The sequence below is a fragment of the Rhinichthys klamathensis genome, unplaced genomic scaffold, assembly GCF_029890125.1.
Source record: "Rhinichthys klamathensis goyatoka isolate OS25496 unplaced genomic scaffold, OSU_Roscu_1.1 h1tg000021l_1, whole genome shotgun sequence".
Classification (NCBI taxonomy): Eukaryota; Metazoa; Chordata; class Actinopteri; order Cypriniformes; family Leuciscidae; genus Rhinichthys; species Rhinichthys klamathensis.
This window is the reverse complement of record NW_026606572.1, coordinates 169987-195342: the sequence shown is the minus strand read 5'-3', so window position 1 is coordinate 195342 and position 25356 is coordinate 169987. Positions and strand designations below refer to the sequence as shown.

At 40.2% G+C, this 25356-nt stretch overlaps 2 protein-coding genes across 2 annotated transcripts; one reads left to right on the top strand and one right to left on the bottom strand.

The window, feature by feature from the left end:
• Positions 1 to 384: 384 nt before the first annotated feature.
• gtf2f2b (general transcription factor IIF, polypeptide 2b) lies at positions 385 to 25356 on the bottom strand. The gene is made up of 8 exons (XM_056240638.1): positions 25259 to 25356; positions 24160 to 24233; positions 24055 to 24073; positions 23737 to 23878; positions 8438 to 8519; positions 8257 to 8356; positions 7593 to 7736; positions 385 to 773 (listed from the first exon to the last, which is right to left on the bottom strand). Exons 1-8 carry the CDS (start codon positions 25325 to 25327, stop codon positions 639 to 641), a joined length of 765 nt encoding a protein of 254 aa, XP_056096613.1. The 5' UTR covers positions 25328 to 25356; the 3' UTR covers positions 385 to 638.
• Positions 16704 to 18316, top strand: kctd4 (potassium channel tetramerization domain containing 4). The gene has a single exon (XM_056240626.1). It carries the CDS (start codon positions 16850 to 16852, stop codon positions 17624 to 17626), a length of 777 nt encoding a protein of 258 aa, XP_056096601.1. The 5' UTR covers positions 16704 to 16849; the 3' UTR covers positions 17627 to 18316.

The window sequence follows — 25356 nt, the reverse complement described above, 5'->3', positions numbered from 1 at the left end:
TTTTGTAAACTATCCAAAGATAGCCTACACACAATAATCAGTGTAAGCTCTATATATGGTTATTTCGGGGAAGAGTTGCATGTGCGCACCATCTTCCACTGACTGGGTTTTATAAAGGGAATTTTGTGCAGGTTCTGGTGTACGCATGGTTAATAAGTCTGAAAACATTTGTGCACTTTTTAGGATGAAATCTATGTAAAGTTTTATACACGAGTCCCCTGGGCTTGGTCTTGAGCAATTTACTTGCATGTGATTATTCCTGCCCATTAGAACACATCTGTTCATTTGCACAGCCACTTAAGTATTAACTGACGAGAGTTATGCAAATTATTAAACTAATGGGAAAAAGTCCAAAGGGTATCTGCGGTTTCATTAATACTGTAACCATAACACACAAGTGCTCTTAACTCAGAAGAATGCAAGAGTCATATGCAAATTGAAGTATTCATTTCATAATGCTCTTAGAGAAACACTTTATGTAACCCAAGAAAAAAAGTATATCTTCATTTCTTTTCTACTGACATCCATTCCACCTTAGAGTTAACAAGGTCTACGAATAAGAGACCAAAAAAATCTGGCACAGAAAGAAACAACAGTTGCATGAAACAAAACAGACCCCCAGGCTTATGTAAACTGGATTACTCCATTTTTTCCTCCTCCTCCTCCTGTCCTTCCTCATAGTGGCGATACTCTGATTTCAGCTCCCAGGTGCTCTTATGAGGCCCTCTAGGATTGTACACGCCGATCTCCCTGAGAATCTCCTTCAGGTAAATCTAGAGGAAGAGACAGGGTGAACACATGCTGCCAAAATCCAATCATACATGCAACCATGCTACAATTTTCTATATGTCATAATCACTTGTTAACAGACCAGTATTCATTACTTCAATGAGCTCATTGTTTCTACCTTACATTATTACATTGTTCAAATTTTTAGCTAACTGTGATTAATATATTTACATTTCTGAAATGCATAACTTAGACAGTTACCTCTGATAACAGATCACTCTAAATTGTAATGTGGACTCATGCTTTTTCTGTAAAGCTGCTTTAAAACGATGTAGGCTATATTGTGAAAAGTGCTATACAAATAAATGTGAATTGAATTGAATTGAACCAGGGCGGCAGGGCCTAAAATTAACACTTGCCGAGCGCCAAACCAGAGTAAAATCCGGTGTTAGCAAGTATATGAAACTGTGTGGATCAGCAGTTGGCTGGTAATATTTTTATAAATTCCAACAATGCAATCTTGTGAGATCGTGAACGACGCTCATGACAATTGCTGCATCGTCACGAAAGGTTAAAGCTGCCGTCGGCAACATTTTTTTGATCATATTCAGTGAAATCGACACTATAATCCGACAGAACAACATAAATAAAGTGGTTTTAGAAAAAAACCCGAGCTTCTAACTCCACCTGGAGCGTGTTATTTGTTTTGCAAAAATCCACAGCTCCCGGATCATCGGGTTCAATCAGCGCAGGGGGGGGTGAGATCTGACTGTCAATCACAGATCGAGCACACGCCACCCCTCGTGCACGTTACAATCACATGCACACGCCTGAAGTTCGCGCAGTAACGAAGAGTGATGGCGGATGTATCTCGCTTTCAAAACACTAACAAATCAAGTAAGCTCATTTAGAGTATAAATGACGTTAGCAATTGCAATCTATCGGTAGATTAGCCAGGGCAGCATACCTCCAAATACTCCATGGTGTTGATGGATGCTGATGAGACGGGCGCGTTCAATGATAACCTGGTGACACGCACTGACGAGCACGAACTCGGTGGGAGGGTATCCGTTGATAGTGGGGGAAAAATATCAATTTTTCAATCTTTGCATTTACATGAGAGTTGTAAACATTACAAATTTTGCCTAAGTCCACTCAATCTGCCAGACTTGCCGACTGCGACTTTAAGGCCCCATCCACACTACTGGGTTTTAGTTTAGAAACGGATAATTAAAACGAATACGATCTCCGTCCACACCAGCGTTTTAGCTGCGTATTAGAATTGATCTCCGTCCATATTAAAACGACTGAAAACGCGGATCACGTGACCATTCACCAACACTGGGCATGCGCGTGCCGGTGTAAACACAACTTCATTGATAAAATTATCCCACCATGCTTTGTGTTAACCCCAAACCCGACGCTCCATGTACGGTCAACGCCGCCGCTGCACACACCTCTACTACGTCATCGTTTCTAAAGTCCTCCGTTCTGACCCGTCTACACTAAAACGCCCTCCGGAGATTCAAAACGAAAAACGGGGTCGGCAGCGTTTCTAAACTTCTCCGTTTTGGGTCTCCATTTTTGCCGTTTTAGTGTGGACGGGAGGTGCAAACGTAGCAAAAGGTCTCCGTTTTTAAACGAAAACGCAGTAGTGTGGACGGGGCCTAAGTCTTGCCAATCTTGCCAACAAAAAAACACAGAAAAATCACTCACTGCCCTTGACTGAATAACTTTTGTAACTTTAAAAAGGATTAAACTGTTTAATTTAAACAGTGAAGACTATGCAGTGTTATTTTACATTTGATTACTTTATTAAATTTCTGTTAAAGGCACACTGTGGAACTTTTCAACCTTTATAATATATTACCAAAACCCATTGAGATGGTACATCGACTTACAATAGGTTGAATGACACGTCTGCCGAAGCCTGAAGGTGTCTGTATCGCTTTTACTAGGACTATGTAACTTCGGGTTTCGGGTAGGAACCCGAGCGCAAAAAGAACTACAAAATTCGACCGCTTTACGGCATACGTCACTTCCCCCACCACCCCAACTTCCTCAAATTCTAACGTGAGAGCTCAACTCGCGTTTGATTGCCGGCGTCTGTATGTTGTCGTCATGGCTGAATCAACAGCTACTCGGAAGAAAGCGAAGAAAGCAAAGATTTTGTCAGAGGAGACCAAAAAAAGAAAAAGGGAGAGTTTAAAATAAACATCGGCATAAAAGTGTATATATAATGTAATATTTACTGCGAATTCGTGTAACAAAACTGATATAAGTCACAACATACTGCCGTATACAAATGTAAATGTAAATGTTTTTTTTTTCCTTTCAGCTCATATATGTTTGTATTTGTGTAAAAGGAAAAACAAACTGAAGACTACAAATAACGGAAATATGTAGTGAGTTATATCAGTTTTGTTACACGATTTCCCGACTACTCGATTTCATCTCCAACCCATTGCAAAGAGATCCTGAAGACGTTAATTGTTTGCTTCAGGTGTGTTTGATTAGGGTTGGAGATGAACTGTGCAGGACAGACGATCGGCAGGAGCAGGATTGGGCAACCCTTGTCAATGCGACTTACCTGATCAGACATTGTTTTCTGCGTATGCTACTTTTATTCAATTTGTTTTCTTTATAGGATTTATATTATTAATCTTATATTTATATTATTATTTTGGTCAGTAGTGAATCGATTAACTTTCTCCAACATACAAATCAAATGCCGTCTGAACACACATAAAGACACCGGAGGTTGACCGGTTGACTGTTTGTTGACTTTTGCGACAATGCTGCGGCGCTTGTGGCCTCTAGGGGCACTAGACGTGAAAATTACAGGTCGAGCGCACCCTAGTGGCCAAAAATTCCACAGTGTGCCTTTAATGAAAATTGTGAATTTTCACTGGTATCTTAAATTTTTATGTCATAACTGCCTGTTTTTGCAAATAGTTTCGTGGCTGGTAAAAAATATTTATGGCCGGTGAATCTTCTTAAAGGGGTCCTATTATGCCCTTTTCTTGATTGTGTTTTTAGGGTGTACTAGAAGGATTTCATGCCTGATTGTAAAAAAAAAAAGATTTTTTTTTTAACATTATTACAGCTTCTCTCTCCCCAGTCTCGCTCGAACACGCTGATTTTGATGAAGCCCCTCCTTCCAATTAGCTGGCCTAGTGTGTTGTGATTGGCACCGCTTGGTGTGCGTCCGGGAAATGTCCCGCCCCTCCATAACAGCAAGTTTTTCTCTAGTGTAAATATTGTCAATTACAAACCAATTCGAGCCCGATTCAGACCCTGACAATGTTAATGAACAAGAGGATCGTGCAGAACAGATTTCATGTACAGACTTTGCAAGCACGGATTTCACAGGATGTTTCGGAGTGGTATGTTTTTTGTAATTTTGTCTTACAAAACCAGAAGCTTACAAAAGCAAAAGAACAAGCTGTTCTCCATAAAATGTGCAGCGCACAGATACACTTTGTGGTTATAATGTTCAGGAACAGTGTTTAAAATAAGTTAACCACCTTAAGTTTGTCAGCCTTAGGAAGGTCAAACAAATGAGTTTTTGGAAATGTGGCAAAAACATTGTCTCTTTGACGTAGCGACAACATTGTCTTCTCTAATGCAGCTCAACCAGGCCTCGTCCCCTTTTTGCTTATTCTGTGGGCAGAGATTATTTAAATGAGTAACATTGTGACTTCATAAGATCCGGAAAAATCGTGTTGTAGTCCAAACGAGCCATTCGTCGTAGTTCTTGAAAAATGGATTCTGTTAAATAAAATATCTCCCTTTCCAGTCAACTTTACTATAGTAAACGCTGCACAATGGCAAGTGGAAATACTGGTTTACTTCAGCCATATATGTTTGAACCAGAAACTGATTCAGAAGAAGTGGAAGAGTGAATTATACAGGCTCATCTACAAAGTCGATGTATCAGAATGGTAATGCGGTTTATGTATCGCTCTCTACGACGTCGACACATAACAATAATTAATATGATTAGCCTTTTATTTGACTACGTTATCAAACAGCTAATAATGTGTTGCTAATGTTACACAAACCATGTTCCCGTTCACCATCTCAGAGTCAGACATCTTGGACATCTGCCTTCTGAAAATCAGTATCCTTAGAAATGCTTTGAACAACTTGAACAACTTACAAAGCATGTAGAAGTCTGTCATTTTTATCATAGGAACTCTTCAACTGTGAGTGACGGAATCTAAAACAAAAATCCAGAAAATCACATTGTATGATTTTTAAGTAATTCATTTGCATATTATTGCATGACATAAGTATTTGATCACCTACCAACCAGTAAGAATTCCGGCTCTCACAGACCTGTTAGTTTCTCTTTAAGAAGCCCTCCTGTTCTCCACTCATTACCTGTATTAACTGCACCTGTTTGAAACCGTTACCTGTATAAAAGACACCTATCCACACACTCAATCAAACAGACTCCAACCTCTCCACAATGGCCAAGACCAGAGAGCTGTGTAAGGACATCAGGGATAAAATTGTAGACCTGCACAAGGCTGGGATGGGCTACAGGACAATAGGCAAGCAGCTTGGTGAGAAGGCAACAACAGTTGGCGCAATCATTAGAAAATGGAAGAAGTTAAAGATGACGGTCAATCTCCCTCGGTCTGGGGCTCCATGCAAGATCTCACCTCGTGGGGCATCAATGATCATGAGGAAGGTGAGGGATCAGCCCAGAACTACACGGCAGGACCTGGTCAATGACCTGAAGAGAGCTGGGACCAAAGTCTCAAAGAAAACCACACTACGCCGTCATGGATTAAAACCCTGCAGCGCACGCAAGGTCCCCCTGCTCAAGCCAGCGCATGTCCAGGCCCGTCTGAAGTTTGCCAAAGACCATCTGGATGATCCGGAGGAGGAATGGGAGAAGGTCATGTGGTCTGATGAGACAAAAATAGAGCTTTTTGGTCTAAACTCCACTCGCCGTGTTTGGAGGAAGAAGAAGGATGAGTACAACCCCAAGAACATCATCCCAACCGTGAAGCATGGAGGTGGAAACATTCTTTGGGGATGCTTTTCTGCAAAGGAGACAGGACGACTGCACGGTATTGCGGGGAGGATGGATGGGGCCATGTATCGCGAGATCTTGGCCAACAACCTCCTTCCCTCAGTAAGAGCATTGAAGATGGGTCGTGGCTGGGTCTTCCAGCATGACAATGACCCGAAACACACAGCCAGGATAACCAAGGAGTGGCTCCGTAAGAAGCATCTCAAGGTCCTGGAGTGGCCTAGCCAGTCTCCAGACCTGAACCCAATAGAAAATCTTTGGAGGGAGCTGAAAGTCCGTATTGCCCAGCGACAGCCCAGAAACCTGAAGGATCTGGAGAAGGTCTGTATGGAGGAGTGGGCCAAAATCCCGGCTGCAGTGTGTGCAAACCTGGTCAAGAACTACAGGAAACGTATGATCTCTGTAATTGCAAACAAAGATTTCTGTACCAAATATTAAAGGTCTGCTTTTCTGATGTATCAAATACTTATGTCATGCAATAACATGCTAATTAATTACTTAAAATTCATACAATGTGATTTTCTGGATTTTTGTTTTAGATTCCGTCACTCACAGTTGAAGAGTACCTATGATAAAAATTACAGACTTCTACATGCTTTGTAAGTGGAAAAACCTGCAAAATCGGCAGTGTATCAAATACTTGTTCTCCCCACTGTAGTTAAATGTACTCGATTTCTCATTTCAACAGAAAAATATACTGGGATAATCTGGCTTCTCTTGAGAATCCCCTGCTTCGCAGTATAGTTAATGATATGCTAAAGTTTACGTGATTTGTTACAACATATTTCTGATGTTTGACTTTCCTGTAGCTCAAACAGTAGGGCGTTGGCACTTACAACGCCATGGTCATGGGTTTGATTCAAGCAAGAACTGATTAATGTGTACCTTAATGCAATGTTAGTCGCTTTGGATAAAAGCGTCTGCAAAAATGCATAAATGTAAATAAACGTAAATGAGAACGTTGAATGAGACGTTTTTGACAGTTTTTGGTTCACTGCAGTTTTAAGGAGAAAATACTCAGCAATGGTTTTGACTTATGAATTTGCACATGGTTTGTCTTAAAGCAGTGAAACACTAAAAACGTGTCATAGACATAAACAACCTTAAAAACTTGATTTCACCAGAGGGGGTCTTAAATCAAGTCTCTCTTTGTGAAAAGTAATAAATTCTTTATTTAGCCTCACTAGTGTAATCTATCCACTAAATGGCAAAATCACTGTGGGAAGTAATTTTCCTACTCAGTTTAGTTTCTTTTTAGTTATGACTCATCTAACTTCAATCACATTTATATTTCTCCAATCCTTCAGGGAGACAGAGGCAGCAGTCAAGTGGCATTTATTCATAGGAGCTCACTTATCTATGATAATATAATCAAGACCAAGTCCATGTTAAATATTTGTGATTTCTTGTTATTTGGTTTAATCTCTCTCAGAGAAGACAGAGAAACAAATGAGATTTACCACTGCCATCATTAATGTTGTCAGAAAAAACCCTTGTGAAAAAGAAGAGATACATTGCACACTTGCACACTTATAGTGTACATTGCACAAATGCACACTTATAGTGTACAGCACCTCAAAGTATATTAAAAAAAGCACACTTTCATGACTTTTTATCAACACACTTAGGTACACTTAAAAAGTGCACTTTCCAATAATATCACCTTAAAATGTTTAATTTAAAAGGTGCAGTATGTAATATTGACAGATAACAGTTAAAATGGGTACTGCAGTCCACATTAAAAATACTGGAGAGAGCCGTTTCTGTTCCTGGCACAGTGTTTGCACGTTTAATCATCTTGAGCTGAATAACTCACCACCGGTTGCTTTGTGATGTCCACCAGGTCTCTGATGTTGTAGTACTGGTGCTTCTCAAAGGCAGAGAAGAGCATTTCCAGAACCTTCTGTTTGTCAGCTCTTGCGCGCTTGCCTTCTTCTTTCTTTTTCTTCTCATATTCCAACTGAACAGAAGCATAAGCAAAACAGAGCATTCATTAATTCGCTCAAGTTATGATATCTCTCTAAAACTCAAACCGGTCCGCATGAAAATAGTTGTACACACGTTGGGTTTCCATGTTTTATGGGGACTTTCCATTGACATCATATTTTTATACTGCAAAAACTGTATATTCTATCCCCTAACCCTAAACCGGGGGTAGGCAAGTTCGGTCCTAGAGAGCCGCTGTCCTGCAAAATTTAGTTCCAACCCTAATCAAACGCACCTGAACAAGCTAATCAATGTCTTCAGGATTACTAAGGCAGGAGAGGTTTTTTTTCAGTGTTGGAGCTAAACTCTGCAGGACAGCAGCTCTCTAGGACCGAACTTGCCTACCCCTACCCTAAACCTACCAATCACAGCAAACTTTCTGCCTTTTTACATTTTCAAAAAACATAATTTAGTATCATTTATGCCATCCTTGTAGGGATATCATATTTTTTACCCCATAACGTAGGAAATACCTGAACCACACACACACTTACATTATAGCTGTGGTTGGACACAGGTTTGTAATTGGTTGTGATTGCTTTCTCAAGCTTCTGAGAAAAACGAAGAGGTTTGGTGGATTCTTCAATCTGCAGCCTGTGAATAAAACATGAATAAAAGATGATCAGATCAAATACATTTGACAGGATCAAAGTATTCTGAACAGTTTTGACTTACTTCTTTAATTTCATGTAGCTCTCACTGACTGCAGGTCTGCATTCAGCTCGCTGAACAACCATGCCTTCAAGAGCCAGCTTGTCTTAAAAACAACAACATTCGACTTGGTACCAAAAAATTACTTTTTTGTGTTATGCATTACACACTCATACATAAGCAAACCCAATTAAAAATGTCAGAATTTTGCGAGGACAACTAATGGCCTTTTCTTTCAACTAAAACATTAACATACTTCAACAGCAAGCGCTCTCTAATAAAGCGTTGGCACAAAACCCCTCTTTTTAGGTGACAATTGAAATACTGTGATTCAACCAGGTGGTTTTTATGGCACTATTCTGAAGTGTTTGACTCTTGTATGAAAAACGATGGGGTCAACCAGACATGAGTGATGATTTTAATCAGACCCAAATGAGCCTCCCTCCTGCAGAGCATCATTGTGTTGCACCGCTGCCATTTGTTGGCGCACTGTGAAGCCAGTCTAATGGTTCAGCTTGCTTCTATTGATTGTATTAAATGTACAGCGGTGCCTGTAATACCTTGTGGTTATTGTCCCACAGGCCTTTTTAAAGGGCAGAAATATTTCACTCACAAAATCCATCAGAGCAGCACTAATGTGCACAATTATTGGCAATTATTGCCAGATGAGTGTTAGAGCACTTGTTGGAGTAACTCCATAAAAACGCCCACTTGTGTTTCACAACTTCAACAAAGCATCCATTTTCCTCGCAATTACCCGGAGGCTATGAAGAGGGGTCAGGGCAAACCAAGACCTCAAGGTTCGCATCTCCTCTGCGCGGTCCCTCCCCAAAGATCACATGACTCGCGCATCTTACGAGGCCAGTAACGTTACATAAGCATTTCCATAGAGGAATCCATTTAAATCAGCCGGAGTTGCATTAACGCCGGCTCTGAATGGAGTAGGACTGTGTTTGGGGGTGGCGTGAGTTGCTCAACCCGTTGGTGGGCAGCAGATCCGATGCTGAGATGATAGAGAGGTTACGGGGGTCGGTCTTCCACCTCCTCACAAGATCCCACCAGTTTGACTTCCTCAGAGACACCGAACAAGAGCAATAACATCCCGAGCCCTCAGCAGGACACAGCCTCTATACCTCCACTCACACACACACACACACCCACCTGTAGGCAGATCTTCAATCCCTTCATGTCTCTTCATCAGCATACAGCAGCAGAGAAAGAAGCCTTTCAAATGCCTCAAGGTCTCTTAAACTCACTCACTCGGTGCCGGTTTATTTTGAAATGTGTCTAGCACATGGGCGCCATCCAAATACTGCATTGTACCATTTAATTTATGCGTTTCAAATTAAGATTTTTCATAAGGTATCACTTACTGATTGACTATCAGCCTCGTTCTTTTCAACACCGAAATTTGTGAAGAGCCATAACACTGAGAAGATTTGCCAAAGCATAATAACAGTTGTAATCTGTTTAAAGGACTCTGAGGGAGTAGAGGGAGATATTTTGGGACAAGATATGACAGTAAAATAATAATAAGACTCTTAATCATATGCCTCAGGGGCTTTTAAAATCATGTTTCTCCCGCTCTCTCTCTCTCTACTGGCTCCATTTCCACATCTGTTTTGAAATACTGTGCATTTAATACTCTAGTGTCTGCAAGCACTATGCAAATATAACAAACATCAAGCAATTGTACTTTTTCACAAACTCCATACAATGGCATGTATGGCAGCCCCAAATGTATTTAGACACTTAAGTCACAATTAAAAATGCATGAATTTCATTGCATTCGTTTTAAAAGCTTCCCTTTCACAATTGGTCTCAAGGCGATTCTAATATCCGAAGGGCAGATCATTTGAAGTGAGTGCAAGGCATTACTGTCTCATACAGCCATACGTCACTGCCACTTTATTTTGAATCGGAATGTTTCCATGACAACAACATAAAAGCTAAATTCATACTTAAAGGGATAGTTCACCCACAAATGAAATTTCTGTCATTTATTTCTCACCCTCATGTCGTTCCAAACCGGAAGAGAAGAAATTGTTGAATAAAGTAGTTATTTTGGGGGGTTTATGTCCACAAAAGGTATTCCCGTCCCTTCATAACATTAAGGTTTAACCACTGTAGTCACATAGACTATTTTAACTGTCTTTACTACCTTTCTGGGCCTTGAAAGTGGTAATAACGTTGCAGTCTGTCTATGGGGGGTCACAAAGCTCTTGGATTTCGTCAAAAATATCTTAATTTGATCTGAAGATGAATGAAGGTCTTATGGGTTTGGAATGACATGATGGTGAGCAATTAATGACAGAATTTTTATTTTTGGGTGAACTGTCCCTTTAGGATAGGATAATGTAATCATAAATGATAAAATTGCTTCCTTGTACCTCATAGAGGTACCCTTCCTGAAGAGATATGGTTGCTTGCTTTCTTTTGGAATGACTAAGTTGCGCCCTTTTCTTGCAGTTCCCTGCAAGGTGAGAAAAAGCAATTTTGAGATTTGCTTTTAGTACTGTATGGAGTTCAGTGGTGAATTTCTCCTCAGCATTTAACTATGAACAAGCAAACGTTTGACAACCACATAGTATCACACAATATTTGTGTCTTCATTTTGGACTGCATTATGGAATATGAATATATATACATATATATATATATATATATATATATATATATATACACTCACCTAAAGGATTATTAGGAACACCTGTTCAATATCTCATTAATGCAATTATCTAATCAACCAATCACACGGCAGTTGCTTCAATGCATTTAGGGGTGTGTTCCTGGTCAAGACAATCTCCTGAACTCCAAACTGAATGTCAGAATGGGAAAGAAAGGTGATTTAAGCAATTTTGAGCGTGGCATGGTTGTTGGTGCCAGACGGGCCGGTCTGAGTATTTCACAATCTGCTCAGTTACTGGGATTTTCACGCACAACCATTTCTAGGGTTTACAAAGAATGGCATGAAAAGGGAAAAACATCCAGTATGCGGCAGTCCTGCGGGCGAAAATGCCTTGTTGATGCTAGAGGTCAGAGGAGAATGGGCCGACTGATTCAAGCTGATAGAAGAGCAACTTTGACTGAAATAACCACTCGTTACAACCAAGGTATGCAGCAAAGCATTAGTGAAGCCACAACACGCACAACCTTGAGGCGGATGGGCTACAACCAGGGTTCTAAATTAACTTTTTTTGATCACCAGCCAATGTGGCTGGTAACTTTCTAAAGTGACCAGCCATTTAGAATTTCCACTAGCCAAATTTTTTCCGGTGAAAATAAGAGAAATTATGAGTGCCACTGAATGCATTTGATAATTTTATTAACATTGTTGGCATGAAAAACACATATAAAGTACAATACAAGACAGAAAGTGCAAACATTTCATTTCAAGTTTGGGATCTATATCTCTATTAGGGATGTGCACGAATATTCGAATTTTCGCTCTGTAATTATTATTAAAAAAAATAAAATACTAATACTAATACTTTTTTTCTTCATTTTTTTTCCACAGTTATAATTAAATGCACTGGGTGGAGCATTTAACAAGTGGATTGTGTTTTTGATCACATAATGTCGTTGTCTGCCTCGCGAAGTTTGGAATTACTTGAATGAAAATGATAGCCTATTACAAAATGGAATTACGTTTAATCAATTATTAATTATTATTATTATCATAATATCACCACCACAATGAGAAATCACATGAAATCCAAAGAAACAGCAGTCGACTGAGGAAGCAGCTGTCCATCACTGCATTAACGACTGCAGGTCAGCAGCTGTACCCCGATATCTTCTGGTAGCAAAATGATTTTGACATATGCTTCCTTTAAGTTTCGTTGAGGGAGACAGGTTTAAGAACAGAAAACGCAAAGTGCTGTTACTTCACTTTGCACACACACACACGCGCGCGCGTCTCTGCAACGCCTGTGTGTCAGCGCAGCGCGTTTTCTCACTCGAGCATGTGGATATTATTGTTTTTCTCAACATGAACGTGAAACAATATAAACACGATAATCATATGCTGACTCGAGTATGCTGACTACGTTCTGTACGATAACTGCGCAGTCTGCTTCTTTTTTTTCCCGTTTTTTCCCCGTTTGCGCTGCCTGAGCTTAAATGCTTTTGTTGTTTATATATTTTGTTTACACATATTGTTTAATGTTTTCAACTAAAAGAAAACCTTAAGATATATAGTAAGCTTGTTGTGTATAGGCTATTGCCTAATGTATAAGCTTGTAAGAAATAATGACAAAAACCTTAAACTTAAAAAAAATAACGTAGGCTATCTCTCGTTAAACGACATTTAAATTTAAACCCAGAAGTCTGTCCCAATCACCGCCGCATTTAGTTTAATCTTAACTTTTTACTTTAGCTACTTTACTAGCTTCCTCCTCTTTCAGTCTATGCTCCCTGCTCTGACTCGTTCTTCATCTTCCTTGTGTTTTCTGGTGGACGGACGCGTACTGGTTTCACTGCAAACTGCGCGCAGCCAATGGGCGTATGAAACGTCATCACGTAGCATTACGGCACAGTGTTTATGAGAAATGTAGGAAGTACTGCCAGGGGGATAAATGACCGAGAACAGAACCTTATGCATCACCGGCCAAACTGGCTAGTAAGTTTTTATTAACACCCGCCAAAATGAATTTTAACCCGCATTTGGCGGGTTGGCGGGTGTTAATTTAGAACCCTGGCTACAACAGCAGAAGACCCCACCGGGTACCACTCATCTCCACTACAAATAGGAAAAAGAGGCTACAATTTCCAAGAGCTCACCAAAATTGGACAGTTGAAGACTGGAAAAATGTTGCCTGGTCTGATGAGTCTCGATTTCTGTTGAGACATTCAGATGTTAGAGTCAGAATTTGGCGTAAACAGAATGAGAACATGGATCCATCATGCCTTGTTACCACTGTGCAGGCTGGTGGTGGTGGTGTAATGGTGTGGGGGATGTTTTCTTGGCACACTTTAACTGGGCATCGTTTAAATGCCACGGCCTACCTGAGCATTGTTTCTGACCATGTCCATCCCTTTATGGCCACCATGTACCCATCCTCTGATGGCTACTTCCAGCAGGATAATGCACCATGTCACAAAGCTCGAATCATTTCAAATTGGTTTCTTGAACATGACAATGAGTTCACTGTACTAAAATGGCCCCCACAGTCACCAGATCTCAACCCAATAGAGCATCTTTGGGATGTGGTGGAACGAGAGCTTCGTGCCCTGGATGTGCATCCCACAAATCTCCATCAACTCCAAGATGCTATCCTATCAATATGGGCCAACATTTCTAAAGAATGCTTTCAGCACCTTGTTGAATCAATGCCACGTAGAATTAAGGCAGTTCTGAAGGCGAAAGGGTGTCAAACACAGTATTAGTATGGTGTTCCTAATAATCCCTTAGGTGAGTGTATATATATATATATATCATGGCCACAAATTTACAATTCGTTCTAATGACTTATTCATCTGTTCCCTTGTTGTAGGTAAATTGTTGCCACAATGTTCTAATTTGTTCCATCTTTTGAAAAATCATGGTCATTGTTTAAAATGGTAAAATTTGGTAAACATTGGTAAAATAAGGGAATGAATTAGTACAACATGGTCACGACTCCCGATTTAGCTAAAATGAGGGAACAAATTAATAAAATGTGGAACGAAGGTTTAATTTCTTTTGCATGTCAAGTGTTCCATACAGTATATCTATCATTTAAAAAAAAAAATTGTGTGAAATGTTTGCTTTCAAAAGTGTGCTTGAGCTCTCTTTTTTATAAATTCCACTCACTATTTTGTTTTGTAATGCATGACTTAAGAATTCAAAAAGTTTTGGATACTGTAGTTTCATGAATATGCATAACTAATTATATATCCGGCCAACAAGCACAGCATTTGCTCCAATTTGCCATCATTCATTGTTTCTGTGTTTGTCAAGACTTCATATTCTTTTGCATAGTTTAACTAGAATATTTTCAATCCAAGTGCTCTGATCTACATTTGCCTGCTTTTGCCGGTCTGCCACTGCTGGACTAAAATCAATTTGGGCTTCTTCAAGATGAATTAACAAGTGCACCAATTAAAACAAAAAGATAGATGAGCAAAAGCAGGTCAGCCACCCACTATTTTCTCTGGCATAGTTAATAGTTAAATCTTGTTTGCAATTCAAATGCAGATGAATAAACCCAGTAATCAAATGATGATTAAACCATGACCGAGCTATCGTCTATAACAACTATAATCAGTCATATATGACCATAATGAACTGTCACTGCATCTATAATCAGATGGCTATGTGCACTGGCGGCACAGTTTAAACGAGTAATGAGGACTGTGGCTGCGGTGCACATTTGTGACATCACAACACGGTGAAGGCTTTGCTTCTGAATATTATTTAGGTGATTTTAAAGAATTTAATATAATCTTATACAGTTGTAACAACTGTGACATTTGACATTAATCTAGAGATCTAGTTAACTATAACGATTTGACACGACTCTTTTGATTGTGCCGTTCTTCAAAACTCATCCAGGAATCACTGCCATATCAGTAATTAATGGGGTGTAACAATATATCGTGTCACAATACTGTATATCACAATACAAAAATGCAACAATATGTATATGTAACCCTAACCCTGATAGTGACAATCTGTATTGTGTGTATTTTACCCAAAATGAAAAGTACTTTGTGAGAAATTTTCTTTTTTACAGTGTTTTAGTGTCAGTACTACATTAACCTACTATAATGTTGAATATATTATGCATAATATTGCAATGGGGTGATATATGTGGGTCCTGATAATGCCAAATATCTTATGTTATCAGTAAAAAGTAGCCTACATTATTTTAAATATATCTAGTCAGTGAGCATATTTGTCTAAAATAATTCTGCATTTTCAGCTTCAGAATCATAAATATTCTGGTGTCACCGTTGTCCTGTGAGTTGGGTTACCAGCCTATTCATATCCAGCCCCAATGTAAAACCAATTTAACAGTTTAACCAACAGTACATTTTTTGTTAACCTTTTACCATATGTATTGGAGTACCGCAATGATATCGTATCGTGAGTTCAGTATCGTGATATGTATCGAATCATGACATAAGTGTCTCGTTACATCCCTAGTGATTAATAAACCAAAATATCAGCTGTCAAAGTAGGTATATCAATGTTGTTTGGCAAAATGTAAATTATGCTAGATTTTTAAATTCTAGATTTTTCCTTCAGTAAAAAAAAAAAAAAAAAGTGTGTGAAAAAAAAACAATTTAAACCATCTGATGAATATGTAAAGCCAAATTGACCCCAGCACTCAGACAGTGAATTAGCCTCCACCCCGTCTCAGCTGCTGATGACGTACATAGCACAACATGTGGTTTAGAAGGGTCCATCTCCCCCCGTCCTGGGGCAACAGTAGAAGTGCCGTCATTCAAGAATGATTGACAGGGTGTTATCTGTTAGGGACATCACTGAGAAAGATGTCATGGCGATTCTGCTGCTGTTTAAGGGCACGTCCTCTTTGCAACAGTCGAAGGTTTGAGCTCACGTTTATAAGGAATTGTATTAGAAATATCGATTTTGGGTTCTCTTCTCTAGGTGGTTTATATGGTGACACAGCACGATACATCTTTGTAGCATGTACAACACCCTTAAAGACGGCTTGGGGCCAATTACGAGCTCAGACCCCATGACTTCAAGTGAAGGCATAGGCTTCATTATCAAAGGCTCACTTCTTGGCTTCGTCGATAACTGGGTCATGGACGAGTGCCTCAAAGCGAACCCAGCATCTCAGAAAGAGCGAGAAGGCTTCAATGCATTCATCCCTTTTGATATGAAGACTAACACAATAATTTACATAACTACACCTACACTGTACTCGATATGGCTCGTTTGGCGATAAAGCTGCCAGTTGTCGGCACATCACACAGACGGCTTTTCAAAGCAACGACTTAACACGATAGACGTGAAAGCATTAACATCTCGCTCTTCTCACACTTTTGTTGGAGGGAGTTCATTATGTGGGATCCCTGTGATTTGGCCCTCTCGGTGAGTTCACGTGCCGCCACCCAACCGAGGACTCCTTTCATCAGAGGGCAGTGACGCTAATTGCAGAGCCAGAGAAGCGCTGAAGTGGAAAGGTGATTAAATTCAGCCTTTAGAGCGGAGAGCAGCGAGCAAAGCACTCGCTCCTTCCGAGCCCACACCGCTGACGCAGTAGAGCCCACCCTTAACACCCCTCCTCCCACTGCGAGTGAACGCGCGCACACATATATGTGTTTGCGTGGCTGTGAAAGGCTCAGACACTGTTGGCAGCGCACACTGCTCCCGCGCTTCATGCCAGCGCCGCTCAGCTGCGCTCCTATTTGTCCGCCCGCCCGCCCGCTCACGCGCGCGCTCCCCACACACACTCCGCCAGGCTGGGTGTGAGGAACGGCATGGAATGGAATCTCAGAAGGATGGAGAGCGAACTGAGACAGATCAATCCTGACTTGCTGCAGCCCAGCAAGAGCTTTAAGAAACCTTCCTCCGGCACCATCACCATCAACGTGGGGGGCTACCTGTACGCCGCACAGCGCCAGACCCTGGCCAAGCACCCCGGATCCCTGCTGGAGGAGATGGTAACCGGGAAGAAGCCCGTGCTGCACGTGGACTCCATGGGTAACACCTTCATCGACCGTGACGGGCCCATCTTCCGGCACGTGTTGAATTTCCTGCGCCTGGGCGAGCTGGTGCTGCCCGAGGACTTCAAGGAAGGCGAGCTGCTCCGCCGCGAGGCCGACTTCTACCGGTTGAGCGAGCTGGCCCAAGCCCTGCAGAACTGGGAGCATCAGCAGGCCACGCAGCGCGAGCCCGCCTTCCTGGAGGTGACGGACAGCCACGAGCGCTCGCAGGGTCTGAAGGTCTACAGCAGCGACAACAGCTTCATCGAGAAGGTGAAAAGCCGCCTAGTGCAGATCTCAAAAAGTCGCTTGGATGGCTTTCCGGAGGAGTTCGAGGTGTCGTCCAACGTCATCCAGTTCCGGCATTTCATCAAGTCGGAGCAGGGCTCTCGGCTTGTGCTGAAGCAGGACAGCACGTTTTTGTGTACACTGGAGTGTCTGAAGCTGGAGACGGTGATGCTGGCACTCAAAGGGGGTTTCCGCCTGCTCACCAGCCTAGACAGCAGTCGCGGATCAGTGGTTCAGTGCGAGGCTCTGCATTTTGTCAAGTGACCCGAGCAGAACTGTCACCACTAACCACATGACCTGCCGAAAACCATCTTGCATTAACAAACACCAGCGTCCTCAACCGAAAACCTGTTCTGGAATACTCCGCTAGTCTGCTTCTACGTGACACACTCAATGGACAGCCTTGAGAAACAAGAGAGATGATATGTACTGTACTGTGGGGTTTTGTATGGCTTGTGTATGTAGTCGTCTTCTGTTTGCAGTTGTTTTTACAAGAGTAGCAATGGTTTGTGATAGTGATAATGATAATGGATCTGAATTGCAGAGTGTTGTGGAATCAAAAGGCTGAGTGTGATGATCATTACATTTGTGAGCAAGTTTTGTGATTTCTGGTCATGTGAACACGTAGTAAACAACAGGTTGTAATTTTGAGTCTGTGAATGTTTTGCACAATAAAGCCGCATTATAATTTATTCAAAGCACTGTTGAAATGTTTATGAATGAGACTGTGGTTCATCTTCTAGGTGAAAATATACACTGGCAAACACTGCATATGGTTTTGTCTGTGAACTGTGGAATGTACGCTGACAAATTACTGTGGGCTGTATAAATAGAGCTTTATTTTTTCTTATTTGCAGTAAGTATGCTTGTAAGGAAGATACTCTGCCCTAAATTGAAAGTTTGTTATATTATGCAGCAAAATGTGACCTAAAATTAAATTTCCTCCAGCATTGATCCAAATTCAGATGGGTGTGATCATTTCTAGAGCACATGGCATACATACACATTATTTCATTATGTGTGCACTGATTCATAAACAACATCTGATGCATCTGATGTTCCCAGAAAACTAGGCAAACTCATTTAGCACAGTAAAAAAAAAAACTTGTCAACTTAAAATATATTTTCTTAAGTATTCAAATGTTGCAGATACATTAGTCAGAGCCAAGAACATTGCCGTGGGAAAATATCAAGTTCAAAATAGATCAATCACCTTGTGAATTTGCAACAAAATACATTCAGAGCGCAGTCAATAGCGCTGAGTAATTCTGAAAAACAGCTCTACTCGACACAGCTAAATTCAGTTACAGTCTAAGTCGGCCGTTTCAAAGAAAGGCAAAGGCAGACATATGGTTACACTCACTTTGGATTAGCCGACATCTCCACACACTAGTATCCATCTGTTTTCCATCAAATCTGTCATGCAATATCCCACTAAAATGAGTCAGAAGCACATTTCTGACACAGAGAAAAAAAAAGAAACAACTTCAAATCTCCACAGTCTGTCATGTGGACATCAAAACAGGGTTCTTTTTAATTGCAGATATCAGTCATTCATATTTGATGAGACACAGCAGGGCTTATTAGCCCACCGTCACTGTCTGATGTGTTTCTAAACCGCTGCCAGCAGGGGACTGGAAACCTGCGGGAGGGTGCTGGTAAGCGGGAGCATTTATTTCAAATGGAAGGAATCCATTAACAGCTGAAATATTCATGGATTAGTCTCACATCCAATTGTTGCCAGGCAAATAAGACTCCTACATACCAAAAAAGAAGCCAAAGATTCTCATCGTGTGCTCCCAAGGAGGCATGACTAATGGCTCCCTCTCAATTTGATCAAAATGAATGGTCAGGCGAACATGTGACTTCAAGGACTCATATGCCCTTAAGAGACCAATTTCTCATCCACACAGAGAGAGAATGGAGACAAAGCAAAGAATAAAATCCCTGCTAATGTACTTTTCAAAGTGTGAGCTTGAATAGAGGCACATCGCCATGTTAGAACAACGTGAAATGGGCAATAGTCAAGGCCATCTGTAAAAGAAAAGCACGATGGAACGAATCAAAGTAAATATTAGGAATAAGAAAATGGCAAGTTTCAACTGCTGAAAGAAACAAAGCCTGCAAATCTTCATGCTGACTTTTGATATTCAACAAGTATTCACCAAACCATCTATTATCACTAACACTCAGATTCAAATAAAACATCTGTAACCAAGAATGTGCCAGCTATAAATGCATTAAACATTCTTACAGCATGTTTACGGTGCATATCTAGAAAAAACTACCCTCTCAACCCCCAACATCCAGCCTTGATTACCAGTCACGTGACTCTTTTGTGCAAGCTGAAAAGCGACATCTCTATTTCAAGCCACAGATGGAAATCGGCGCTACTGTGTGCACAGAAAACAGCTTTCGCAACTTTCAAAAGAGTAGCGCACATGTGTGCGCAAGAGTCCAACTCTTTGAGTCTAACTTTAACCTTGCAACATGGAGGCTTTAAGTGCCCATGTCAATCAGTTCAAGCTGCCTCTTCAACCTATCATTGTGAAGGACTTGATAAGAAAAAAAAAAAAACCTTAAAGTCTCAGCAGCTCCTCCACACACCACTGCGCACCTGGTCCATTTATACGCTGCTGCTTTCTGACAGATCGACTGCTTCAAAAAACAGCAAACACTGAAAATCTGCTACAGAAGTCTGTCTCAAAATGAGAGGTTATATAATAATAAAAACATTTACTATTTACCCAAAGTCTGCTGATACATTGCTTTGCAGAACACAAGGCTACAGTATGTCTATCTTAAAGGTATGGTTGACCAAAAAATGAAAATTTTGCCATCAGTTACTGACTCTCATGTTTTTCCAAACCCATAAGACTTTTGTTAATTTTTAAAACACAAATGAAGCTATTGTTAATGAAATCTGAGAGACTAAACCGAAAATCTTAACTGTACAAACTTGACATGTGAGAATGAACCTTACTGGCTTGAGCTTGCATTTACCATCTTTGAGTTCTCGATGTACGTTCGCTGATAAATGTTTATATGTGAATAAAAGCCTATATTAAATCTATTCATCACATAAAGTGAAAGTGTATCTTCAGAAGCCTTGGATTAAATCGCTCAATTCTTATTGATTTGTTTTACAATCTCTTTTTTGAACAGTTTTGTGTGAACAGACTTTCAATGGAGGGACAGACATCTCTCAGATTTCATTATAATTATCTTCATTTGTGTTCCGAAGAGGAACAAAAGTCTTCCATGTTTGAAACAACATGAGTGTGAGAGTAAATGACAGAATTTAAATTTTTTGCCGAACGATCTCTTTAAATCAGTGAGCTTAAAGCCAAGGACACGTGTCTTAATCACATGCATCCCAGCTAGGGTTACTACTATTAAAACACATAGATGTGCAGTTCAAATCAATCTCTAAACATGCACACCCTCGTTGTGAAGGTTTTGTTTTGGCCTTTATGACAGAAAATACAAAAACGTGATCTTTCTGCCACCTGATTGCATGACCTCAATCTCTCAAATAGCCCTCTGTGTCCTCTTAAACACCAAAAAAGAAACTAATACCAAAGAAAAGTCTTTATGCTTGCATTAGCCAATAGAGAGCAGATCATACCCTGAACCATTTCAATTCATAACTTACTGAGAAAAAGACACTGTTACCCTTCCACCCCCAGAAAAAGCTTTTAACTGTACAAGTAGAGCCTCTATTCATTGCCAACTTCTGTGGCCAACCTGTTGCTAAGCAACCACTTAATCAATACCTGGGGCTTGTGAGCGCTAAGCAGACAACTGGAGAAAAAATATATCATAAGTGAACAAAAGCGCACAACACAATGATTGCAATTCTGCACTTAGCCTTGTGTGATTTTCAGTAAGACTGCAATTATTAAGCTGTGCATATGAGCTGTAGTTATACAGCGATCTTCAGTGGGGTCACTTATTAAAGATCTTTATCTGTCAGCTTGCAATGGGAAGTAAGAGGATGGCCCTTCAAGTCCGCAAGTTTATACAGTGTACAATGAATCCAGCTTTGAGGAGTTTGTCTGTCCATAATGAATGATAAAATGCTGCATGGCATGATACCGTCGCAGCAACACAATTAAAACAGTAAAATATCTTATTACAATTAAAAATAATTGTTTTCTATTTTAATATATTTGTCAAGTTGCATTTTCAGCATCATTACTCCAGTCTTTAGTGTCACATGATCATTCAGAAATCATTCTAATATGCTGATTTGATGCTCAAGAAACATTTCTTCTTCTTATAAATTGTTGAGGATTCTCTGATCAATAGAAAGTTCAAAGGAACAGCATTTGTTTGAAATAGAAATCGTTTGTAACATTATAAATGTCTTTACTGTCACTTTTGATCAATTTAATGTCTCTTTGTTGAATAAAAGTATTGTTTCCTTTCAGAAACGTTTGAATGATAATGTGCCTTTTTTCATTTGTTGCATCCTGTCGTTAAACACAGTGAAGGCTCCTAAAACTCCTACAGATTTTTTTTGTGGCCGATGCTGATTTCAATAGAGAACAAGGAGCCAGTATAACATTTATTCTAGCAATAATATGTACAAAAACAAACTGCTAAATAGATTAAGCAAGCAAATGTGTTAAATAAAAAACACATTTTTAAATGATCCTTTAACAAGTCTGTTTTTGAATTATTCGCACACACACATTGGATTTGGCACAGGTATTATGCCGGATGCCCTTCCTAACTGAGAGTGCTGCTGGGACACACTCACACGCACACAGACCCCTACCTTCCACTTATCCTGCATGTCTTTAGAATCGGGAGAACATGCAAACTCCACACAGAAAGGACTCCTGGCTCCGGCGGGCTCGACCCGTGGACCTTCTTGCTCTGAGGCGACAGTGCTACGCACTGAGCCACCGTGCCACCCTCAGAAGGATGATTAATTTATGCCGATAATCTCAACATATCCAAATATCATCCAATTATTTGGACTGGCTGATGTAACGGCTTACTGGATATTAACACAGACTTACGTGCTTCAGACTTCAGACTTATGCCTGGATATAAACACTTCAGACTTATGTGCGTTCCGGAAGCTTGCGTTCTGCAAGTGAACGGCGCCTTGTGGTGGCATCCCAGAGAGGCACAAAATCACTTCCACTGACCTTTAACTTGACTGTTCCCTGCTGGTGGAAGGACCTTCCTAACTCAACCCGAGCTGCTGAGTTGTCAAGAAAAGGCTAAGGACGAATCTTTTTCACTAAAGGGTTAGTTCACCCAATAGTGAAAATTCTGCCATTAATTACTCACCCTCATGTCATTCCAAAACCCGTAAGACTTTCTTTCATCTTCTGAACACAAATGAAGATATTTTTGATGAAATCTGAGAGATTTCTGTCCCTCCATTGACAGCTACGCAACTACCACTTTAATGCTTCAAAAAGTTCATTAAGAGAGCATAAAAAAACATCTATATAAATTGAGCGGCTTAGTCCGATTAGAGACTCAATCGCTTTATATGATAAACAGATTTAATTTTGGCTTTGATTCACATATAAACATTGATCAGTGAACATAAACAGAAACTCAATCGAACCTGACTGATGCACAAGAACAAACCTCATTAGTTCAACTTCTTGCAGAAGCTCAAACGTGCTACGTAACACGAGAATGAACCTCATTGGTTCTTGCAGAAGCTCAAACGTGCTGTGTAACACGAGAATGAATCTCATTGGTTCTTGCAGAAGCTCAAACGTGCAGCGTAACATGAGAATGAACCTCATTGGTTCTTGCAGAAGCTCAAACGTGCTGCGTAACATGAGAATGAACCTCATTGGTTCTTGCAGAAGCTCAAACGTGCTGTGTAACACGAGAATGAATCTCATTGGTTCTTGCAGAAGCACAAACGTGCTGTGTAACACGAGAATGAATCTCATTGGTTCTTGCAGAAGCACAAACGTGCTGTGTAACACGAGAATGAACCTCATTGGTTCTTGCAGAAGCTCAAACGTGCTGCGTAACACGAGAATGAATCTCATTGGTTCTTGCAGAAGCTCAAACGTGCTGCGTAACACAAGAATGAACCTCATTGGTTCTTGCGGGGGGGGTGCAGGACAGGTTTGAGAAGCACTGTGCTAGATTAACTGGGACTTGTCATTGCACTTACATATTGTTGCCCTATTGTTGGTTCGATTGCTTCTATTGTTCTCTTCATTTGCATGTCGCTTTGGATGAAAGCGTCTGCTAAGTGATTAAATGTAAATATTGAGGAATTGGCTACTCTCACTTAACCGTTTATGTCGATCTTGGACATTAAGGTGACACAGTTTCCTAAACCAATTAGTCTTCACAGTATCAGAAGCCATCGTTATACTGACCTGAGCTCTCTGTAAAGACAGCGAGGCTCTGACCTCCCACCGTCTGCATGGTGAAGGGATGTTCTCTAGGGCTGCGCACAGACGAAACCTTCTCCCCAGAGCACTCCACAACTGTCAGATCCTCACTCAGATTGAAAGACACCTGAGGAAACAACAAATCAATCAGTGTCTGCAACAGCACCATCATAAAATGATCTCTCTCTCCAGCCCAGGGTCTGATCACAGTAATTATGCAAATAAACTGTGACATCTGAATAAAACATGAGCAAATACTTCCCCTCCACAGTGCAGGCCTTTAATGACATTAATAAAACTTACCACAGTCTTTCCTTGAGCTCTAGAAGACAGGAAAAAAGCATGAGTGGAAAGATTTCAGACAATAATTTCCATTTTGAATGGGGTTTAAAAATAATACTTCCATACTTCCCAATTTTGAGTTTGCCTACTTCTCCTCGCCCAGATGCTTTTGCCCATTGCTGAGAAAGATATTTGGGAACCTAAAGAAAAGTGAATAAGAAATTGTATCTATTGCTCTGTTTCCTCATATTTGTCTGAGTATAACTAAATATTGCCTTAGTTTATTAATTCAACTATATGTTTGAAGCAAATGATAGTGTAAACTTGCTACAACAATGATCCATGTAGTGTGAGATTGCCATGGCATTGCTGTTGCTAATGTGGTTCTTAGCACATTGCTATGGTTTTCCGGGTTGTTTTTAGCTGGTTACTTGCTAGTACAAGAAGTTTAAAAAAATACCACAAAGTCTCAATAATTCTGGTCTTTGGCTACAGCTTGGGTCCATCCCTCAATGTTAATCTAAGACATCTAATCACTAGCATCTCTGATCACTAGCATACCTCTCTCTTTAAAACACCTCCCAATTTGAAGTTTTACTACCATCAATTTAAACAATAAGACAAGAGCTACAAGGGTATAATCACTGATGACTCGGTGTATTAATATAATAGATTTACAAAAATAACAATTTTGAGATTTAAAAAAAATGGCACACCATCTATTGTTTTTTTTTAAATTGTCGAGTTTTGAATTTTTGTCAATGTTTTTTCCAACTTGCTCTTCTTAGTTAAAGTGTCCTCTGTTTGTTTCCTTTTTTAATTTAAAATGCTTAAAAACAAATGAGTGTAAACTGAGGATTGTATAAAAATATGATTAAAATAATTTAATCTGATTTCCATGTTTCTCTCAATCCTGTTGTTTACATCTCTCACCTACTGACAACTAAGTTAATTTTTGGGGCAGGTTTAAACAACAGCACTCTTTAATTTACATACTTTTGGGATTCGTTGAAGACGGTTTAACAGCCTTCCAAAGGTTTAATTTAACTTAGGTTATGTAAAATTGGAGAAATCATATCAAAGTTTGAGACTAATGACGGCACCTTCTATCATTCATGTCTACCGTATAAAGTGTTAGTTACGTGCCATAGTTCAATATTCCAGAGTTTGTGTAAATGTTCAGCAGTGAAACCCAGAAGCAACTTCTGACTGATAAATCACCGACCTTCACCAGCCAGACTCCCGTATTTTGTTTGGCTCTGGTTAAATCGACGTCTTTTCCTTTGTCTGACATGACTGAAGGGCTCTGTGTTATGAACAAAA

What these genes read in the sequence shown, in the direction of transcription:
- kctd4 (XM_056240626.1), top strand. Translation starts at nt 16,850, where the DNA reads ATGGAATGGAATCTCAGAAGGATGGAGAGCGAACTGAGACAGATCAAT.
- gtf2f2b (XM_056240638.1), bottom strand. Translation starts at nt 25,327, where the DNA reads ATGTCAGACAAAGGAAAAGACGTCGATTTAACCAGAGCCAAACAAAAT. An exon ending in TGTCCAACCACAGCTATAAT is followed by an intron (nt 7,737 to 8,256) that starts GTAAGTGTGTGT and finishes GCTTCTGTTCAG; the next exon opens with TTGGAATATGAGAAGAAAAA. An exon ending in ACATCACAAAGCAACCGGTG is followed by an intron (nt 774 to 7,592) that starts GTGAGTTATTCA and finishes CTCTTCCTCTAG; the next exon opens with ATTTACCTGAAGGAGATTCT.